Here is a 20,637-nt window from a genome sequence, read left to right on the forward strand (position 1 = left end):
TTGGTTTTGTATGTATTTACATAATAAGTAACTAGAAAATCCTTATCCTCCTCATATTAGCAACTTTGATTTTCATTTGTTTTTCAGTGATATCAATTGACACACTATTTTCACCTTTCCTTTTGATGTTGAACTTGCTCATTTCTGAAACTCTCTATTTAGCTTTTAGTATTAGAGTTGTTTTGACTTTCTTGTTATTTCTGCCTGAGGCCTGAATTCGTGGAATTTACAATTTCCCAAATGCATCTCTTGGTGTGTTCTGTAACTGGCACAGACCTGCAGGATTTAACCCTTTTAAACAGTGTTCCCTTTAAACTTCCCATTAGTTCATGGTAGAATGTGATCATTTTTCAGGCTACCTACTTGGTGGACACGTGGTACGTCTTTTCCATGGTCATGACGAGTGTCTGACGATACCATCTACAGACCAGAATGATTCCCAGCACAGGTAAGCTAATAGCTGCCTCTTCCTCCTACCTGCTGTCAGCCCCAGATGACACAAACTAAAGAATTTGCATTTGTGTTTGGCCGCAGATGAATTCTGCAGGTGTTGCTCAATTGGCAAGCCTTCCTACAGCCATGAGTTCCAGTTTGCAAAATAGGAGTGGCAGGATAGTAGCATTTGCTCACAGGAAGAGCTATCTATGCATACCCTTCTTAGGCAAGCAATTCTATAATGCTTCCCAAGCCCTTTTTCTTCAGGTGCTCCCAAGTCTAAGGAGTTTCCGGTTACATTGACTAGAGACTAAAGCACCCATTTTGGAGATGGAAATTGGGATAATCATCCTAGTAAATCTGTGTGCTTACACAAATTATTCACTGGGTTCTTCAAAGGCAAATCATCTCTATTCTTCCCCTTCCACGTGCTAAGTAATTAAGGTGGAGCTAGTTGATTTAGTTTTGCTTATTCCCAACTAGCATTGGAGAAACCCAAAGTCAATGTCCAATAGGAACTGGATTCAGCGGGAGGTGGTGCAAGGGCAAGGGAGGTGGCTAGAGGATGCCACTGAACTGATGTTCTCTTTGGTCCTCCAGTTGAACCTTGACAGATGTGTATCAAAAAATCCAAACCTATATAATACAAGATACTAGTTCAAGTCTTAATACTAAACTGATATATTTTTTTTAAATCAAACTTCTGATCCACATTAGACTGAATTTGGGATAACAGTGAGTGTGATCTGGTGGTAATGCTTTCTTTTCCATTTGTGTAATGCCTATGGGAAACTTAACCACATTTCTTTTCCTTCATTGGAGACATGGGCTCACAAATCTTCACAAGTTGGAGATTGTCTAGGTCAGGTTCCTGCCAAAGATTCCACACTGACTGATTTCAGATGGAAGCCTAGAAGCCAGAGCTTTTGGCTGTCCTTCAGGGCTCATTCCTTATTTGTACTAAAGGAGCCCAGAAACGCTATACTTGGACGTAATATCTGTGCCTCTTAGAAGCTATCCATTGGCAATATGAATCCCTTATACCTCTGAATCTCTTCTACTTGCTGTGTCCTCTGAATAGCATTTCATGAGAACCAAATGTGACCTAGAACAGTATTTAGAGCACAGATCTATATCAAAAGTCATGATTAATTCACTCCCTGCCTCACCAACACTGGTCCAGTTGTTGACAGTTACCTCTGAGTAGGGAAGTTCGGTTGACCTGATTTCCCTTAGAGTTAAGAATCTCCCACCCAGAGCAATGTCAGGCAAGCCTATTCAGTTGCAGGATTCTTTCCCTTTTGTGTTAGGTAGTGAGACTATGCAATAGCTCATTTGCTGTCTGCTACATCAAGTTTTGCAGGGAGCTAAATAACTAAAGTTTTGTGGTTGAGCTTTACTATTATCTATATCTAAGATGGAATACACTAGAACTTCACTATCTCTTCTTCCCATTCCTGTTCTACTTTTAAGGATAGAAATTTGGAAAAAGTGAAGTACTCACCATGAGCTCCCAACACCCTGCCCCATCCCATAGAACCACAGCCTGGGTAGAAACTAGGCTGCTTGGAGAGGTTGTCATTTGGTGAGCATCCCTACAACAAAGGAAAGGCAGGGCAGGTGTTTGAAAGGAGGGGTGAGGAGACTGAGTTAGAGAGCAGCCTCCAAAATAGGCTTAAGGAAGCAACATGCATTCCATGACTGAGATAAGAGAGGAGGTGGCCTACCTTTGGCTTAGGACTCCATGGACTCTAATTTGTTTTATAAGAAGAAACACCAATTAAAAATAAGAGGGCTTATCCCTTTCCTTTGTAAGGAAACAGGGGTTGAGATTGAAGCAAGTAAGCAGATATTGGGTATGCTGAAGTTTTGTATAAGTTGACGTGTCAATCAAAGTGGAATACTTTGGTTTTATTTGATGTCCGGGTGACATAAGTGGCCTTTTCCTTATCTTCTTTTGTCAGGAAATTCCTCAGATCTGGCCAGATGGTCAGAAACACTGAAATCTGGGAGAGAATAAGGGAACAGGAAATGGGGAACATGCCAAAATTCCAGCAGCCATGAAGGCATGCTGTGGTGCTGGCTCTCCAGAGGAAATCATTTTTATTCCCTCTTAAACTCTGGGACCAGTCAGGCTCAATAGACAGAGACTCCCAGAATGGAAACCCAAAATCAACAATATCACATTCTGAGCTCTGATCCCCGGCTCTGCCTCTGGCTTGTCAAACACCCTGGGATAAGTCATTTAACCTATTGAAGCTAAGGCTGAGCTGTCAGCCAAGCTTTCAGAAGCACCTCAGCTCACCACCCACTTCACTCCTCTCCTTGGAATTGTTTTAGAGAACAGGAACAAGTTGTTTCAACCTCAGTAACCTTGTGAGATCAAACAGATCAAGCTGCCAGAATGTCCCAGGTAGGAAGAATGGATTTTGAAGAATCCCTCAGATATCAGGAGTAGGGGGTTCTCTAGGGCCAGCCCCTGTGCTGTCTCACTTGTGACCTAGAGTCAGCCACTTTACCTCCCCCTGAGGGATCCTTCCAGTTTTCACTGTGTTTTAAAAGTACAAATCCATTTATAAAAGACACAAAACTACATCATGGAGCTCAGCCCTAAATACTTGGAGCATTCTGTGTTAGTGTCATGGTATATGACTGGGATAATTTGATCCTATTGCAGAAATGGAGATGTTCTTGTCCCCTTTTTTATTTACTTTACCCTAGTGATCCATGAACTGGTGAGCAGCTCCCTCCCCTTAAGCAGTTTTAAATCCCGCCTAGGAGACTGGGAAGTATGCTTGCCTCCTTTTAAATCTTGCTTTGCATTTTGCTGACTGTGGGAAAGCCTAGACAGCAGCAGTTCTGAGCAGCCTCTGCAGGGAGCTGTTCCTCGCCTGGTGCTGATCTCCAACTCTGCTCACAGGAGAGTATTCTATGAAGCCGGGGGAGCTGGGACCAGAGCCAGGTCTCTGTGGAGAGTGGAACCCCTTCGGATAAGGTAACGGAGGCCTGCTTTTCCAGTGTGGTCCCTTCTCGCAAATATTTCATTTGCCCCATGTCACCTGGCAAACTCTCAGAAGTCCTCGGTACACAACTGAGCTCTGAAATTTCCGTGACTTTGTTTTTAAAGAACAATGCACTCACAAGATTTCTAAGACCACCGTTTTGACAGAGAGATGGCTCAGCTGCTCTTATGGTAGCCACGTAACGAAAGGCAAGTTCAGACATGGTCACTGAAAGCCATCAAAGTTCTCCCATTTGTTTTCTGGAAAACAGATATGTCTTCTCTCTCCTCCCAGATTTATGGACTCCAGCAGAAAGTTAGATTTAAATGAAAAAGAGACAGATAGCCACGTGGTAGGGGGTAAGAGGAACTTCACTGGGAATGTAGCTGTGAAGAAAATTACTTAACCAGAAGTTTTCAGAGATAGTAATGTGCCCCAGTGAAAGGGGCAGGAAACTGACTTTCCAGCCTTGACCTTGAGTTACTATAGTAACATGTCCACTAAACTCCAGACTGCTGAAGACCAATCCAGTTGAGAGCAGGGACTTTCTTTTGCTGAGTAGGTAGGAATTTGGGCTAGAATGAAACTGCTGGGAATGAGAGAAACCATCTGGTTTCCCTTCTCTGCCTTTTTCTATAGCACTCAGCTCAGCATCTCCCTGAGTACATGTTCAGAGTAAAAGTCTTTCTCATGAGGCATGTATACCCCCACAGAGGTCGTCAAGATAATCCACTGGAGATTAGAAGAAAATATTAGAACATGCACACATACTCATTCAAACTCTTACTGAGAAACCAGTTGGAGACTGCTGATTTAAAGGATACTTGGTATAATTGACAAACAGCACATATTTAGTGTAAAAGAAATACTGTTTTTTAAGAACCACCCACTTGTTAAGTAGCTTGGGGCATTTACATTCTTGTCCTGTTAAAATCTAATGGTAGTATGCCCTTTTTCTCAGGATAGTAGACCTTCTCAATTAACTGACTTTTTAAATAAGTCAAAATAGGGACTTACAGTGTTTGTCATGGTTGTGAATTCATTGTCCCAGGGACCGAAACATGAAGAATTTAAGACTTTTATCAATGTGATTTGGGTCCACTGATTCTCCAAATGTTGGACAAAGTATAAAGTGATTTAAAAATATTTACACGTATATCTCTTAAACATCTTGTTCTAATTTAACACACCTTATTCTAATTTAGAAGATGAATTTTGAGTTCCTAGTTTTTTGGCAGATACTTTCTCCATGACAAGCTGCCATAATATGGTTGAAAAGCTGATCTTTTGGTGAAGGACCATGAAAAGATTTACATTCAGCACAGGATCTTCCCAATCTCAATCCCTTTATCCAACTTGACTTTTCTCCATAGAATTTATTTCCTTTTAGCACAGCACAGTGTTTGCTTGCCTATTGTGCTTGTTTATTTTCTACCTCTCTCTGGGAGGGATAAGCCTCACACATTTGTTTCTTTTTTGACTATTTCTCTTGAAGATAGGACTGTTGGTAGTAGTAAAATGTTTTCAGATAACACATTTGGAAAGGCTTTGCCTACCCAGATACACATTTTCCTGAAAAGGCAAGCTTACCATCTATTTTTGTGCTTATTTGCATTAAGATTCTTCAGTGGAGTGAAGGGAAAATTGGCAAGTTGGGACTTCCAGTTATGTTAAGCCACTGACCTGCCTTCAGGATCGTGTTCCTTGTCAGGTTTTTAAGAGGAAAGAGAGCACAGTGCTGAGTCAAAGACACATATAAGACCCTAGGCCAGGCAGAGGTCTGGTGCAATATCCTTGAATGACGAACTTCAGAGCGGGGCAGAAGTCCACTGGCCTGTGTAAGAAAGCACAAGGCAAATACTGACAAGGACTTATTTTTGTATCTGCTTCCTCCTCCCAGCTGGAGTGGCAGTAATATCCGATGGGGCCAGGCTTTCCGACTCCGGCATCTCACCACAGGGCACTACCTGGCTTTGACGGAGGACCAGGGCCTTCTGCTACAAGACCGGGGAAAGTCGGACACCAAGTCCACAGCCTTCTCCTTCCGGGCATCAAAGGTAAGTTGTGAAGTGGATTTTGACCCTTCTCTAAATGAATGATCAGAAACCTCCAGGTAAAACTCTGCCTGATGAGGAAGTAGGCTGAAGCAAAGTAAAATTGGAAATCAGACCTATACTAATCACTTTCTTCTGTTTTGAATTGAGTTTTTGGAGGAATATGTGCCTTTGAGTGAAGGATAAAGCCTTGCGTAAGAGCCCCAGAGAACATAAGGATCACAGGAACAGATGTTGTTTCTCAGGGACTAATGGGAAATATCACTGCTGTATGCTGCAGTCTATGTTGGCTTTAATAAATTCTATGTTATATGTCTCACTTCCCTAAAGAAATGGAGGCATGAGTGTCAGAACATTTACTTGCCAAGCATGGCGACTCACGACTGCAATCCCAGCAGCTCAGAAGGCTGAGGCAGGAGGATTGCATGTTCTCAGGAAGAGCACTGCCCTTCTTTGAAGCAGGAACACTGAGTCTATTCCTCCCATTTTTATTGTTCTTTGGCATATGTTTTTCTTCCCCAAATTGCCCTACATTAGAATTAGACTTTTCCTACATGTATTTTTAAAATAGTGAACAATGTGAGCCTTGGCAATTTAATGAGGCCCTAAGCAACTTAGTGAGACCCTGTCTCAATATAAAAGATAAAAAGGGCTGAGGATGTGGCTCAATGGTTAAGCCCCCCATCCTGAGGTTCAATACCCAGGACCAAAGAAAAAAGAACTACATTTACTTAAGTCATGCAAGTTATTTCAGAGAAATTGGAACGATTCAAAGACATAATTCTGGATATGACATGGTCTTGTGGTTGAGTTGTACAAAGTTCTAGTATCTTCTCCATCCTTTCTCATGGTATCCTCCACTCCCAAATCTCTTAACTTCGTCCTACTCATCCCCAACCTTCAATAAGAATGGATCCTATGCTAGTGAGGTCAACCCCAAGCAAACAGCTTTGCCATTTGATGTGTTTATAAACACCTTTTTTTTCCCCAAAAACCTCTCACTTTAAAGCTCAGCCAGGTTTTTATTCTGTATAACTCAGGGCTGTATATAGTTGGGTAGTCAGAACTGCATGCTGCACTAACTTCTGATGGACAGTTGGATGCTCTGCCACTTGATGATTGTTCTGGAAAGACCATCCAAGCATAAGAAGGGCTCTGTACAGATGTGTGCACAGTTATCAGAAAGTCTGTGCTTCTGAGAGGAACCCTCAAAATCTCCTTTGGGAACTTTATCTGTAGTTTCATTCTTCTTTGCTCTTTTCCAAAATAGATCTGATTTCTGTTCTCAACATGATTTCAGGGAAGGGTTATTGATGATTCTGTTCATGCAGGCTTGGGGTGAAACTGACGGCTGAATGTTCTGTGGGGTACTGCTGCTTCCTGATGTATGGGAAGAGACTGGTCTTTCAGAACTGCCCTTCTTTGAAGCAGGAGCACTGAGCCCTTTCCCCCACCTTTATTGTTCTCTGGTTCTTTTAAGCAGAGAAATTCTTTGGCATATGTTTTTTCCCCCCCTCCAAATTGCCCTACATTAGAATAAGACTTTTCCTACACCTATTTTTAAAACACTGAAGAATGTGAACCTCCTGCCCATATTTTCCTAAACTCGCCTCTGATGTCACTGTCCATCTACTCCTCTTCCAGTGGCCTATGGACTACTTAAATTCATTATGGTTTTTTGAGCATATCTCCTTCACGTTGTAATCAATACTTTTTTTTTTGATTCCCAGCATAAGTAGGATTTTAAATTCAAATTTATATCTACTTAGTCAACATTTTGGGCTCCAGGAAGTTGTTTAATGCAGTATAGCTTATTAAAAAAAATTTTAAAAAACACAGAAAAGTTTAAGCCCAGAGTCCGGCAGAATCTCATCCTCCCCTAAGAGGCAACTGGGGTGTGGAATGGAGGTGTGAGAGTAGCTGGAAGTAGGTGGAAAAGGAGAAATGATTCATTATGGCTGATGACCACTTAGGTGCCTATGTGAGAACACCAGCTTGGCCTTTCTTTACCGGAGCACTCCATCCCTGGTTCCCCACCCCACTCTAGATGTACTGGATGACTGCAGGGTCTTTACCATTTCTCTTGTAGCTGAGGAGTCAGGCAGTCTCCCAAGCAGCTGGCAGGATCCTGTTCCAAGGGAACTCTTTCATCCCATTCATTTCTTGGCTTAGCCTTATAGAGCATGGCTCAGCACTGTGCCATAGTCTCTGGGGAAAGCCAGAAAAACTCAGAGGACCACAGGATCCTCATAACACTCCTTCCACCTGGCACCACTTCTGGCCTCTGAATGCATTGATCACTAAAAGGCCCATTGCTTATCTCCCAAGTCCCTCCATTTCCATGCATCTGGAGGCAAGCAGCTGATAGCTGGAAAGTCCTCATGTACCATGGAGGAAACCAGCATACCAGAGCTGGAGGTAAAAGTCACCCATGGGTCACATTGTCCTGTGCACTTGGCAGTGTGCCCACGTTTCACTGAAGTCACTTTGTTAGAAGTTCTCAATAACTCTCAGTACAGTAGTGCTCGGCCCAGTTACCCTCATTTCCATTTGAAAGGAATCGAAAGTAAAATTACCTAGGCTCCAAACAGGGCACATATGGCTGTGTTCCCACAGGAAATTGGGGCTTCCTTGGGATGTCATATGGAAGGAATATTTGGCATCTTAGACTGTGAAGTTATACACAAAAAAGAAAAAAAAAAACATGTGGGGCACACACAACTCTGCCATACATTATCCACATTGCTGTGGGGGAGGTACCTGATTTCTCCAGGCCTTTAGTAAGGAAATTCTTGCCTCACTAGTTGCAGGAGATCTTGAGTGAACATTGCTCTGCCCCCACACAGTAGTGAGGATCCCAGCTAACCAAGGACAGGAGTTGAAGACTGTTTTTCTATAATGCAAAGGTATTGAGTCATCTTGCCATCTTCTGACTGTTACAGTTGTTAGATGACAAAATAGACAACAGAAAGCAGTCTGAGATGACATACCAGGATCTGGGTGGTGGTGCAGGAATCAGGCCACTCAGTGGGAGTAAGAGGTAGAGACAGTGAGCTGTGTCCTATGTGGGTAGAATTGGGAAGGAAGTGGGATGTTGATCTCATTCTCTCTGAAGGCTGAAGGATATGATATACAGAAAAAGAGACCCCCAGAAAGAGCAGTATTTGGATTCAGTCATGTGTTTTGGAAAGGCACTGTGTCACCTGAGCCATGAGACTTTGGGTAACAGTAAGCTTCCCACCCTACATTTTCTGCCGGGTTGCATTAGCCTATGACAGCTTTGACTACTAATTTGGGGGCCATGGAACAGCTGCCAGTGCACAGTAACATTCTTAGCAAGCAGCCCTGACAAGGAAGGTAGTAGGTACCCCTGGGAATCTTGTGTGTGCCAGATAAGATGGGGGTGTGAATGAGCCTTGCTGCAAGGTGACCACATCCAGACACCAGTCTGGCTTGGGGTGTGTGTATGGGAGGGGGGTATATATATATGTGTGTGTATATATATGCACACATATCACAAATATATACATACATAATATATATCACACATATATATATATTCACCTACACATACAAGCGTGTGTGGAGATATATATATATTGCTATAACAGGCAGAAAGTGATCTAGGTCGAGATCCTCCTATCCTCCCTTCAGCAGGATGACGCTGGTCAGAGGGAGGTCTGGGATGATCTACAGTGTGGCACCACAACCTTACTCTTAAAGTGATACTGGATGAGACACAGCATGGCTTCTGAGTTGCCTAACTCTGACCTTGACTTCACGTGCTTCTGTCAGACCTGGAACACAATTCTTAATCTATTTGTACTTCATCAGTAGGTCTGTCTTAAAAGATCCATTCATATCTGACCTCTGCCTGCCCTACCACTGTCTCTTCCCACTTGCTCTGGGTTGTATTGAGCTCCAGCATACTAAATATTTATCAGTCACTGAACGTGTGATTTCTGCCTACCACTTGCCTCTAGAATGCTCCACAGACCCCCACTAGAGAGTTCCTTCTCTCCTTCTCATGCTTCCAGACAAGTGTCATATGTCCATAGGAAGATACCTTTTCGTGCTTCTGTTATAGCCATTGTCCCTCAGCCTGATGCTCTGCCTGACAAGGACCTTATAGACTCTCCATTCTTGCGTGTGTGTGTGTGTGTGCGCGCACGCATGCCAGCAACTTACACAATGTGCACCTGTAGCAAGTTTGAAAATTGCTAACTGAAGGAATGCCTAAATCTGACCATACACTGTAGCACAGAGTGGAATCCATTCCTCCTTCACCTCCGTCATCTTTGTGGAAATGTACTGTCATCGTTGTGTAATCATTTTGCTGTAGAAGTCTGATCGCTGGACATGTTCAATGAGAGAGATTCATTTTGTTTTGAACATCCGAGTCAAATTTCTATGAATTTGATTTCATGTCATTTTTGTATGCTCTTGACATTGCAAGGCCGTTCCCTAAGGATTGTCAGGTAATGTGATTTAATATTTACTCTGGCATGGCAATGCTATTTAGATGTCATGTCTCAATGGCAGTTTACAACAGCAAATTCCTTTCATGGAAGGGTGAATTAATAATGTTAAAGCAGGCCTGATTACATGAAGCCATTTATTTTATAGCCACTCTAAAAGTGCTTTAAAAGGCCGCTTCAAATGACCATACCGTAAGTCTTGAAACGACTGAGATGGAATCTCAAATTTTACCCATTTCATTGCATAAGAGCGTAGAGCTGTCACTGTTTCCACTTGGTGGAAATTTTTCCTTGATGGCAAAAACATTAAATTGAATTTGGGAAGCATTTATCAAATCTCTGCTGTGTGCTCAGCATTGTGTTCTTGGCCAGGCATGATGCTTCTACCTGCCTTTCACATGCCCTCCAACCTCAGCTGCCTGTAGCAGCCCCAGAGGAGGCAGCTGGCTCCTGGCGCATCAGTGTGTTGGGGGCCATCCTTGCTTGTTCTGCCTGTTTCCTCACAGGGATCATCAGCTGGAGAGGGGAGAGAAGGAAATGGGGACCAAGTTCCAAACAGCTAGGCCCAACACCACTTACTGCCCTTTTGCTTTAAATCAAACCTAGGAAGGATCTTTAAAATTCAAATTGGTGTGCTTTCTCTAGTCTGTTTTTCTAAGCGAACCGAATGGAGAAGCAATCAAGGAAAACCAAGGGCTCTGAAGTGGAAGAAACCTGGATTTGAACCAGGGCGCTGCAATTTGTTTTTTAGTCTTAATGTCCCTTTTTGTAAAAACAAGGATAAAGAAGTGTGCCTTGAAGGATTTTGGTGAGGATTAAGTGAGATGAGGAAAATGACTTGTGAAGCTCTTTCCCTACTCATTAGATGGGTGTTGTGTTGCCCACTTGGAGTTGGTGGTTCGGGGATTAAGTGAGAAATATGGAGAAAAGAGCCCAGCATGGTGGCATGGCCTCTGCTCAGAAAATGTGCCTAGCCTAATGAGGGAGGTGAACCTGCAGCAGGTTGTCAACAGCAGAAGGCCCCACTCATCTTCCCCCCAACAGAAGAAGCTTTGCAGCAGTCCCAGAAACTACCAGGCTCCTAAGAGTGGTCTGCAGTGTCTGTGTGTGTGTGTGTGTGTGTGTGTGTGTGTAAGGCAAAAGTAAGATTTCAAATTCTTGATGAGAAATTCAGAAGGGGACTACATTGGTGTACAAAGGAGCCCATAGGTGATTCCTCAAGGTTTCTCCAGAGACACCTAGGAAAGAGTGGGCTAACTTGGGATTTTATTGAAGGCTCAACCTAGCAGTAGTGAATGGGCCCCATCTTTCCTTCTTTTCCTCTGAAACATTTTTGGATGCTTATAGTCCGTGCTAGAAAGATAGTTTCTTGACCTCTGTGGACCCAGGTGATTTAATTGTGTTCCCTCTAATGAATAAGCATGAATTAGGATCTTCCGGTCATCATCCTATATAGTGTTGCCATAACTTAAAACTCAGTTATCTCTGGCCATGTTTCCTGCCAGTCCATCCTTCACAGTGATGCTGAAATGGCTCTTCCAAGCTGCAACCCTGGTGTCTCAAAGGCTTTCCATGAACTACCTTAGTTTTTCCCAAAAGGTATTCTCAACAATAATTTTGTGGGGAGAGGAGCAAAATGCCGCCTTCAACAGAGCTCAGCAGGTGGCTTGCTGGGGCTGTGATGATGTTGTCATTTGCTTTTTACTATAGGACTAGGAAGAGCTTTTGCTCTTGTAACATTCTCTTGGTCTCTTAGAAGACACGACATTTGTCTAAAGTCTTCTTTTCCCACAGAAAGAGTGTGAACTTTGTGAGTCTGAGAAGCAGCCTAATAGAGCTTCTATTTGAGTTCTTCTTGGTTTAACCATTCTCTTTGCCACATTGTGCTCATCTAACTTGACTGCTTCCCCTTCCAAATTTCCTATTCTGCTATGGCTTGGCTATAATTTGAGTGTATCCCTCAAGGGTACAGGTGTTAAAATTTAATCCCCATTGTGAGGTATTAAAAAGGTGGAAATACATTTTTACTGTGGTGTTCAAAGATGGGCCTTTGGGATTAAATAAGGTCATGGAGGTGGATTCCCCCATGATTAAATCCTTATGGCTTCTTAAGAAGAGCAAGAGATGAAAACAAACACACATAAGTCCCTGTCCCTTGCCAAATGATGCCCTGCACCATCACCTTAGGACTCTGCCAGCAAGAAGGACATCAGCAGATGTGGGCCCTTGAACTCCCCAAACTGTGAGCTAAATAAATGTTTTCTTTATAAAGTTACCCAGCTTCAGATACCCTTTATTATAGTAATGAAAAGCAGAATAATAGACCTTTTTTCCTCTCTCCTATCTGAGCTCACATTAGATATATAAGACCATTCCTATGTTCCCTAGCAAAATTGTTCTATCTCACAAGCTACATTTGTATTTTTTTTAAATTTTTTATTCTTCTTAGACATACATGGCAGTGTATTTTGACATATATACATGGAGTATAACTTCCCATTCTTGTGATTGTACATGATGTGGAGTTACACTGGTCGTGTATTCATATATGAACACAGGAATGTTATGTCTGATTCATTCTACTGTCTTTCCTATTCCCATTTCCCATCCCTTCCCTTTGTTTCATTTTGCACTTTGAATACAAACCTTATCACCTTATTCTAATTATTGACTCATCAATCTAACAACTCAAGCTTGAATGAACCCATTCATTTTCTTCACCGGGTAATACTATGTATCTTCAACTTTTTCTTTCTAATAGCTATAAACAATTAAAACATTAATACAGTTAATTACTTAACTGTGTTAATGGTAGTAGTAAATATTTCAAATCTATTAAAATGACAAATGGACTTTGGAATCATATTGTATTTTCTTCCATTATTTGCTAATCATGTGGGTTTGAGAAATTTGCTGAAACTCTACATACCTGTTTTGTCATCTATAAAACAGGGTAATAAAAACATCAGGGCCATTGAAAGATTTAGAGAAAATGGATATAGTACATATTGCATTGTGGGTCCTTGGTAAATACATGTGAGACTGTGCTGTCATACAGGACTTGGCACAATACCTGGTTCAAATAAGGCATCGGGTAAATGATGGGCCTGACTTCCCTCTCTGTCCGTCAAGCAGTCCTAAGCCAGTCGGAAGAGTAGCAACTTGATCATCTAAGCTAAATTCTAACATGACAGTTACGATGTACTCTTGAGCATTTCCTTAATGAGCTGTCAATAGAGGCAGAGCATAATGATCATTGCCCTTCAACACATATGAGGCCAAGTAGCCTATTCCTTCCCAGAGTCAGCTCATCCCCTAATATAGGCAAAGCTGATGGAGATAAACAGATACACAAATCAAATGCCTGCAGAACAATAAAGCAACAACAAAAACTGATTTGCAACCTAATTCAAACAGAGCGCTGAGTGAAATGCAAAGACAAATACCAGAGCTGCGCTCTGAGTTTTCAATCTGGGAGGGGACAGCTGATGGGCCAGCAAAGGTTTCACACTCGCTTTAATATGTGACTTTATAAAGACTCAGGAATGACAAAACACATAGTTTAGGAGATGGTTGGTATTAAAGAAATAATTTGTCACTCACAGTTCCCAAAAGGACATGCCATACCACACGGGGCCATGCAGGGAAGCACCGAGATCAGTCAGAAGGCAGAGAGAGCAAGGGGAAAGTGAAAAAGAATCTTTCTGTGGTTCCCATGGAAAGAAGTGGGCTAGGCAGGGTTAATGAATTGAATAATTTCAGTAAGCTCTGAAGCACAGGGGAGAACAGTTGTCTTGGACCTAGCCACGTGGTGGTTAGGGTCTGGGGATGGTGGCCTGGAGGGAACAGGCCCAATTGGTTTTCCTGTTAGATGTATACTCTCAGGTGAATCTGTCACTCTCTTTAAGAGTTGGCTGACCCCGGGAAATGTAGTACCTGCAGGGTCTACAAGGCCATGACATCAAGAGGTGCCAAGGTGTCCTTCAGTTTTGGAGATAGGGAATATATGATGGATGGGATGTGGTCCTGTTTTTTTTTTTTTTTTTTTTAATGCAGTTGTCAATCACATGCTGGCACAGAAGACAGGAGAGGCTCCAGGAAAGAAACCTTATTGTTCTCATAGGCCCTAGCAACATGAGGCTACTCTACATGGAGCCATGTGGAAAGACAGGTCAACACAGATCAAGAGGCGCAAGGAGACAGCCTAGGTTGTTGCCTTTGGATTCCAATGAGCAGGGCAAGACGGGTCAATGGTTTAGGATATGCTAGATGGAATAATTGTAGAGGTGGTCCCTATCTCTATCTGATACCTGACCTTGGGATGCTGAAGGCAGAGCAATAGGGTCTCCTAAGGTGTGTTGGCCAGGTAGAGGTCTGGCTGTGGCTTGTTTAGTTTGCACATCAAAGATATGCATCTAAGCCCTTTGCTGTCTCTAAGAATTGGGTTGCCCCAGGAAGAGCTGGTTCTCCCTAGCTGGAAAAGTTTTAAAGATACACAGAAAAATTCACAGATGTATAGATGTGCAGATGAGATTGGGGGCCAACCAGCAATGTCAATAAATGTGCAAAGAAAGGAAACATTTGGAACACTCGGGTAAATGCTCAAGATTGGGGATGTAGCTCAATGGTGTAGTGCTTACTAAGAATGCATGAAGCCATGGGTTTGATCCCCAGCTCTGCAAAATAGTATTGTTATCACCACTATGGTCCAATTGGGTTAAAGCCTAGTAAGAACTTTGGAAGTGAGAATCATGTTCCATAAGAACTTGGAAGTTGTTGAAGGGAAGTGATGGGTTTAGCTGTATTCTTTAGGAAGGTCCAATTTCTAGCACTAGTGCAACTACACCTGGAGCCATACTGACATAAAATCTAAGAGAAACCCTGGTTTATGCTACAGTCAGAAGGAAATCACCAACCTGCTGTCAACCAGATCAGGCTTCTCTATCACTGACCTTTTATGTTCCCTTGCTGATTCATCATTGTTGTTGTGTAGGACAGGCTGAGTTGTTTTTTAGTGTTGATTTTGTCTTATGGTTTAGTTTTTGTTGTTACTGCTATTTAAGTTAGAAGTGACCACTGCAGTGGCTACTGCAGAGCTTTGGGAGATGAGGTTTTGTAAAAGCAAAGATACAGAGGGACACTGTGTTCTATAGAGAAAAATGACCCCTTTATTTTACTTATCCTGGAAAAAAAGATCTTGGTACTTTTTTTCTTTTGACAAAAACCATACTTAAGTAAGTAAAAAAAAAGTAAGAAGATAAGTGAAGTAATCATTCATTGATAGTTTGTGAGTATGCATTGTTTTAACCAGGAACTATCAGAGAGTGTTGGCAATGTAATTATTTATTTTTGAACAGTCATAGTGTGCGTTATTTTTACTTCACTACATTGGCTATAATTGGAAAACCAGGCTAGGCATAATAATGTTGGCATCTTAAATGTATATAGAGCTGTGGGTATTTCTGAGACAAAAATCAGGTATCCATTGTTTGGTAGAATAAATGCATTCTTGACCAATTGTGCACAAAGGAAGTCCTAACTTACCAACTTCTATTTTCTCATTGATAAGTTTGTTATAAAAATTGGAGCTCTGACCTCTGTATGTGTTCATTTTGAGAAATAAGAAATCATATTTAACAATCCAGGCAATGTTTCAGCATACATATTTAAAATAAAGAATTCTGTTATAAAATATTAATGCTGCTTAAAATGGTACTGTAAATGTGTATGAAACAACGAATTTTGCTTTTCTGAAGGCCTGAAGGAGAAGAGATGCACCGAAGTGCAAGGTAAATACATGTAGAAGAAAAAAAAAACTATACATTTACATTCATATATATATCCATCCTCTCTGTTTGTAAGGTACTGATAGGTATTGAGTTCTCTGTATTAAGAAACCAAAATTAATTGTCCTGATTCTTTCATAGCCTGACAAAAAGAAAGTGTTATATAAACAAACACATTGACATTATGATGTGCTAAGTGCTCAGTAGAGGAATGAGGCTATTTCTGGGGAATAGAGCAGAAGAGAGTAACTCTTCTGTTTTCATAGAGAAGGTGACATCTGAGCAGGGTTTTGAAGAGTGAGTAGGAGTTGAGAGCAGTATGGAAAAGTACAAACTCTGACACTTGACTCTTGCTCTAAATCCCAGCATTAGTCCTGGAGAGACTTAGGTTAACTTCTCATCTGTAGAACGGGGACAATATTTGTAGCCACATCAGAGTCCTTGTTATGAAGAGTTAATGCCTGTACGTGTATAGAACTTAGAAGAGTGCGCTGAGCAGGGGAAGGGCTTAATACATTTGCTGCTATTGTTCCATCATTAAGAGAGTGGAATGTCATTGTAAAGGGAACAGCAAGCTGCATTTTTTTTCTATAAAAAATTCAACATGATGCCTAGTTAATAGCTTTTACAAATGAGCAATTTAACGCAAGATGTAGAAAAGAAAGGGAAATAGAATAGAGTCATTCAGAATAGAGCCACAGAGGCCCTGATTGATGAAGAAGGGGAAAGTTACTGTGCACCAGGGAGCTCCTTCATGACATGCTCTTGTGATAGGCACTTCAGGTTGCCACCAAGTGGTTACCTAAAATGCCACAACTCCCTTTTTCATACTGGAGTAAACTAGCAGAAATCAAAGAATGAAACCCACTGACTACACACAAAAAAGCACAACTGGCAGCCCTGTGTTAATTTTTCATCACTGATAGTGAATATCTGAGAAAAACTGACTTAAAGGAAGAAAGACTTATTTTGGTTCACAGGTTCAGAGGATTCAGAGGATTCAGCATATGGTCAGCTGGCCCTGTTGCTTTTGGGCCTAGGTTGAGACAGAATATCAGGGCAGGGAATGCATGATGGACAAAGCTGATGGCCTCATGGTCGTCAGGAAGCATAAAGAGAGCAAAGAAGAGGCTCTTCCCCAGTGACCCAAGTTCCTTCCACTAGGCCCCACCATCTCCCCACAGAGCCACAGACTGGCAACCAAGCCTTCAACACTTGGCCTTTGGGGGACATTTAAGTCCCAACCATGACATAACCCTAGGGACACTAATGTGCAAATTACTGTTAGGTTAAGGCACAGTAGTACCCCCTGCCTGCCCAAAGAGTCTTCTTTCTCTGTTGATTTTTTTCTTTAGAAAAATATATAATATGAACAGATAAAGTCCCTGAGGCAAGATAGTTTTGTAAGATAACCATTAAATTTATGGAAGATATCAATTGCTAAAACTATGTTAATTGGCCAGGAAAGGGTTATTCATTAAGGTACCTAAATCAGCATGAAGAAAGTGGAAAATATAATGGAAGATTATGTAAAATCAGAAGAGGGAACCTACCAACAGCCTCCTTTTCCACGAATTTAAACAATCATTGAAGTCACCAAAACATGAAATCCATTGATGTACAATTAACAACAGGTAAGGGAAGCAAGCCTTTCTGAGATCCTGGCTTAGACAGACATGTCATAATTATTTTGGTAAGCACTTTTTGGCTTAAAAATTCTGCATAAGTAATTAGTTTTATAGAGTTTCTATTTGATCAAGCCTGCCTGTGTTAGTGTGGGGTTTTTTTTTTTCCTTATTTTCTCTCTTTTTTTTTTTGTATGAATAGGAAATCAAGGAGAAATTGGATTCCAGTCACAAGCGAGATATGGAAGGCATGGGAGTTCCAGAAATCAAGTATGGGGATTCCGTCTGCTTTGTCCAGCACATAGCCAGCGGTCTGTGGGTCACCTACAAAGCACAAGATGCCAAAACATCCCGCCTGGGACCTCTGAAAAGAAAGGTGAAGGGTCAGAAAGCCAGTCTACAATTATTTGGCACTGAATTGGGAGCAACTGGGCACTAGAAGTTACTCTGAGGATCAGGTGGACACAATTGTGTTTAACTTCTGACTATTCTAAAGGGTGATTCCTTGACCAGTTATACAGAGTTCCTGTAGTACATCAGTCTTGGTTACTTTAAACCCATATTCAACTAAAAAATAAGTTCATTACATGGAAAATCTGTGAGGAGGGGTAGGATATGTTTAACTTACTCTAAAACCTCATCTAAATGACTTTTTAGTAGTTTTGCTCTTTGGGGATTATCCACATCATTGCTTCCTTCATTTAAGTGGATAATGGAGTTGTTGTGCAATTTTCCTAATACGGAGATTAAATAGTCTACGGAACAAGTGCAGAGTGCGTAATGACAAGCCCATAGGAACCTATCAGAAGAAGGCAGAGTTGTTGTGGAATGATGTTATGTCTAGAGGTGTATCCAGATTTGGGTGACCCATCAACCTGCCACAGTTGGAAACCAGCTAAAATACATGCAGAATCTTTTACCAGAAAGTCAATTTCTGTAGTAGTGTTTTTGTTATTAGGAACCAGAGAATGAATGCCAAAGGAGTGATGCTTTTTGCATGGAAAACCCTTTCAAAATATGAGTTTGGATGATCAAGGAGTTCCAAAATTCTAGGAGGCACTGTATATTATAGTTTGGGTCTATCATCCTAATATGGTAATGTCAGAAGTTTTCAGAATGATGGTTATAATACAAAAGGATGTTGTTAATAACCCATAAGGTGATATTTCACATTTTTGTAAATCAAAACATACCAGATAAATATCCAGAAAAGGGAAAATTAAGAAGAGACAGAATATAGAATAAATAACAGGTTACACAGACTAGCTTGTATGATCTCAGCCTTCTAAAAACAACTACAAAGGCTAGGTAAAATACAAAGCAATTTGTTTCTATACATAAGACATGAGCACTAATGATCACACAGAATGCACCAAGGTGAATCTGCCTTCATCTTTTCTGCTCTGTATATTTGCTGATTCGTAGAATAGGGAATGGGGGTCTCGTGTTAGCTCTATTGCCCAGGAAGAACAGATGAGACGTAGGGTAAACCAAAGCTCTGAAACTGCAGAGCCAACATTTCAGAATAGGGGGCCCTAGAGAAACATGAGCCTGAAATTATCCTAAGTTTACCACGAATGGAGTACGAAGCCAAGAGAGCAAACAGAGGCTATAGATGCCAAGGGGAACAGCAAAGCAGAGATGTTGATGGTATGTATGGCAGTACTAGGGAGATGGAAGTTGGGGCTCAGGGTATCCCAAGTTAGAATGGCCCTGAAAAACAGAGTAGGCATTCAACTGAATCCCAGAGGATCCACACCCCAGGAGTGAGAACTAAACCCTGGGAATAAGGGCAAACTGAAAATAGGCTGGTAGAGAATGGGGTGGGGTCTGACATCTATCGGAATCCTCTATAGAGTACATGTTGTTTACTGCCTTTATAGTTTTTCAAACTTCCTAAGGCAATGGCAGCATTTAAAGAGTGGACTGTGTGGAACTTATGATTCTGGGTAGGAGGGGAAAACTCCAAGGACTATCCAAATGGAGAGATCCCAAGTTGCGTTGTTGATTTATTGTGCCTGTCCCTGCTCATAGATTTGACTTGCTGCAGAACATGCAGAAAGAATTTGGGAGAGCCTCTACATATTGTCCTATTACTTGGCCCCTGACAGGAATGCACTGCTTCATTTCCTAAGGAACAGGTTAAGTTTCCCCTCTAGAAATGCACAGGATGTCCAAATCTGTCTTAAGAATTATATAAAATGGACAACACAGGAGCCTAGAAAAACTAAAGAGAACAAACAAAATGAAAGAGCAAACAAATGGTAGCTAACTTTAAGGGAAACACCCTTTTCCCTTTCCCACCTTGGACTTCTCTCTACCTCTGGGTGTGGGATTTCTCCATGAGGAAAAGGAACTTGTGAACCAGGCTGCTGAGATCAATAGGGGACAAAATACCAACATTCTAATCTCTCCATTTCTCCCAGTTCTCATTACTTTCAGGTTTGGCTGGCAAGTTAAAATTTGTTATCTGAACAAGCAAAATGTAAGAATTTTGGTCTTTTGGGACCAGAAATCTGGGACTGAGGCCAAAGTAAATATGGTGGCATTATATTGTTAAATCTAAACGTGGTATTGTTCACCAGTTTCTGGGAAGTTCTGACAAAGTTTCCTAACAGTGGGTTGTGTCTAGTGCTAAGGCTTAAGCTGCAGTATGTAGATGGAATGAAAAGCTTTTTAAAAAAAAATGAATAGAAACTTTATGACTCTGTATTCCACTTCTTATGTGACTTGATTATAGTAGGACATACCTTCAAAATAATAAAAAGATTTTCTCATGAAAAGAAAAATAAGTTGTTCCTTATGCTAAAAATGACAGAGACCAAAACTCCTAAATATATTTTTGGGAGCCTCACATTTAAATCATAATGACACAAAGACTGATTTCGAGGACCCACAAATGGTCTCTCTCCACTTTCAACCAGAGGAGACTCTGTCCAGGAATTGAATCAGGCTAGAACCATCCTACTTAACATCTGCACATGCTGGATCATTTTTTATGGAAAGAACTACTGACCCCCTCACCAAAAGGGTACTATATCCACTCAAAAGCGGTATCATGTCCTTGATGATCAATAAATAAACTTAGCTTCTAGATAACCAGATATCCATAATATAATACCTATTATAACAAGCATTTCTTGAGCATCTATCATGTTATAGAAACCATGCCAAATGATTTACATGAAAGTCATCTAAATCTCCAAACAACCCTCTAGAACAAGTCCATTTGCAGTATAAGTAACTTGCCCAAAGTT

The 20,637-nt window shown here is 41.3% G+C and overlaps 1 protein-coding gene across 1 annotated transcript in view; it reads left to right on the top strand.

Moving 5' to 3' along the window:
- Positions 1–20,637, top strand: part of Ryr3 (ryanodine receptor 3) — a 356,005-nt gene that overhangs the window by 75,534 nt on the left and 259,834 nt on the right. Inside the window, exons 8-11 of the mRNA XM_015480130.2 lie at positions 355–448; positions 3,356–3,430; positions 5,338–5,494; positions 17,583–17,756. Of these exons, the coding sequence (XP_015335616.2) occupies positions 355–448; positions 3,356–3,430; positions 5,338–5,494; positions 17,583–17,756 (500 nt within the window). The remainder of the gene's footprint in view (positions 1–354; positions 449–3,355; positions 3,431–5,337; positions 5,495–17,582; positions 17,757–20,637) is intronic.

This window comes from Marmota marmota, unplaced genomic scaffold (assembly GCF_001458135.2).
Source record: "Marmota marmota marmota unplaced genomic scaffold, marMar, whole genome shotgun sequence".
Lineage (NCBI taxonomy): Eukaryota > Metazoa > Chordata > Mammalia > Rodentia > Sciuridae > Marmota > Marmota marmota.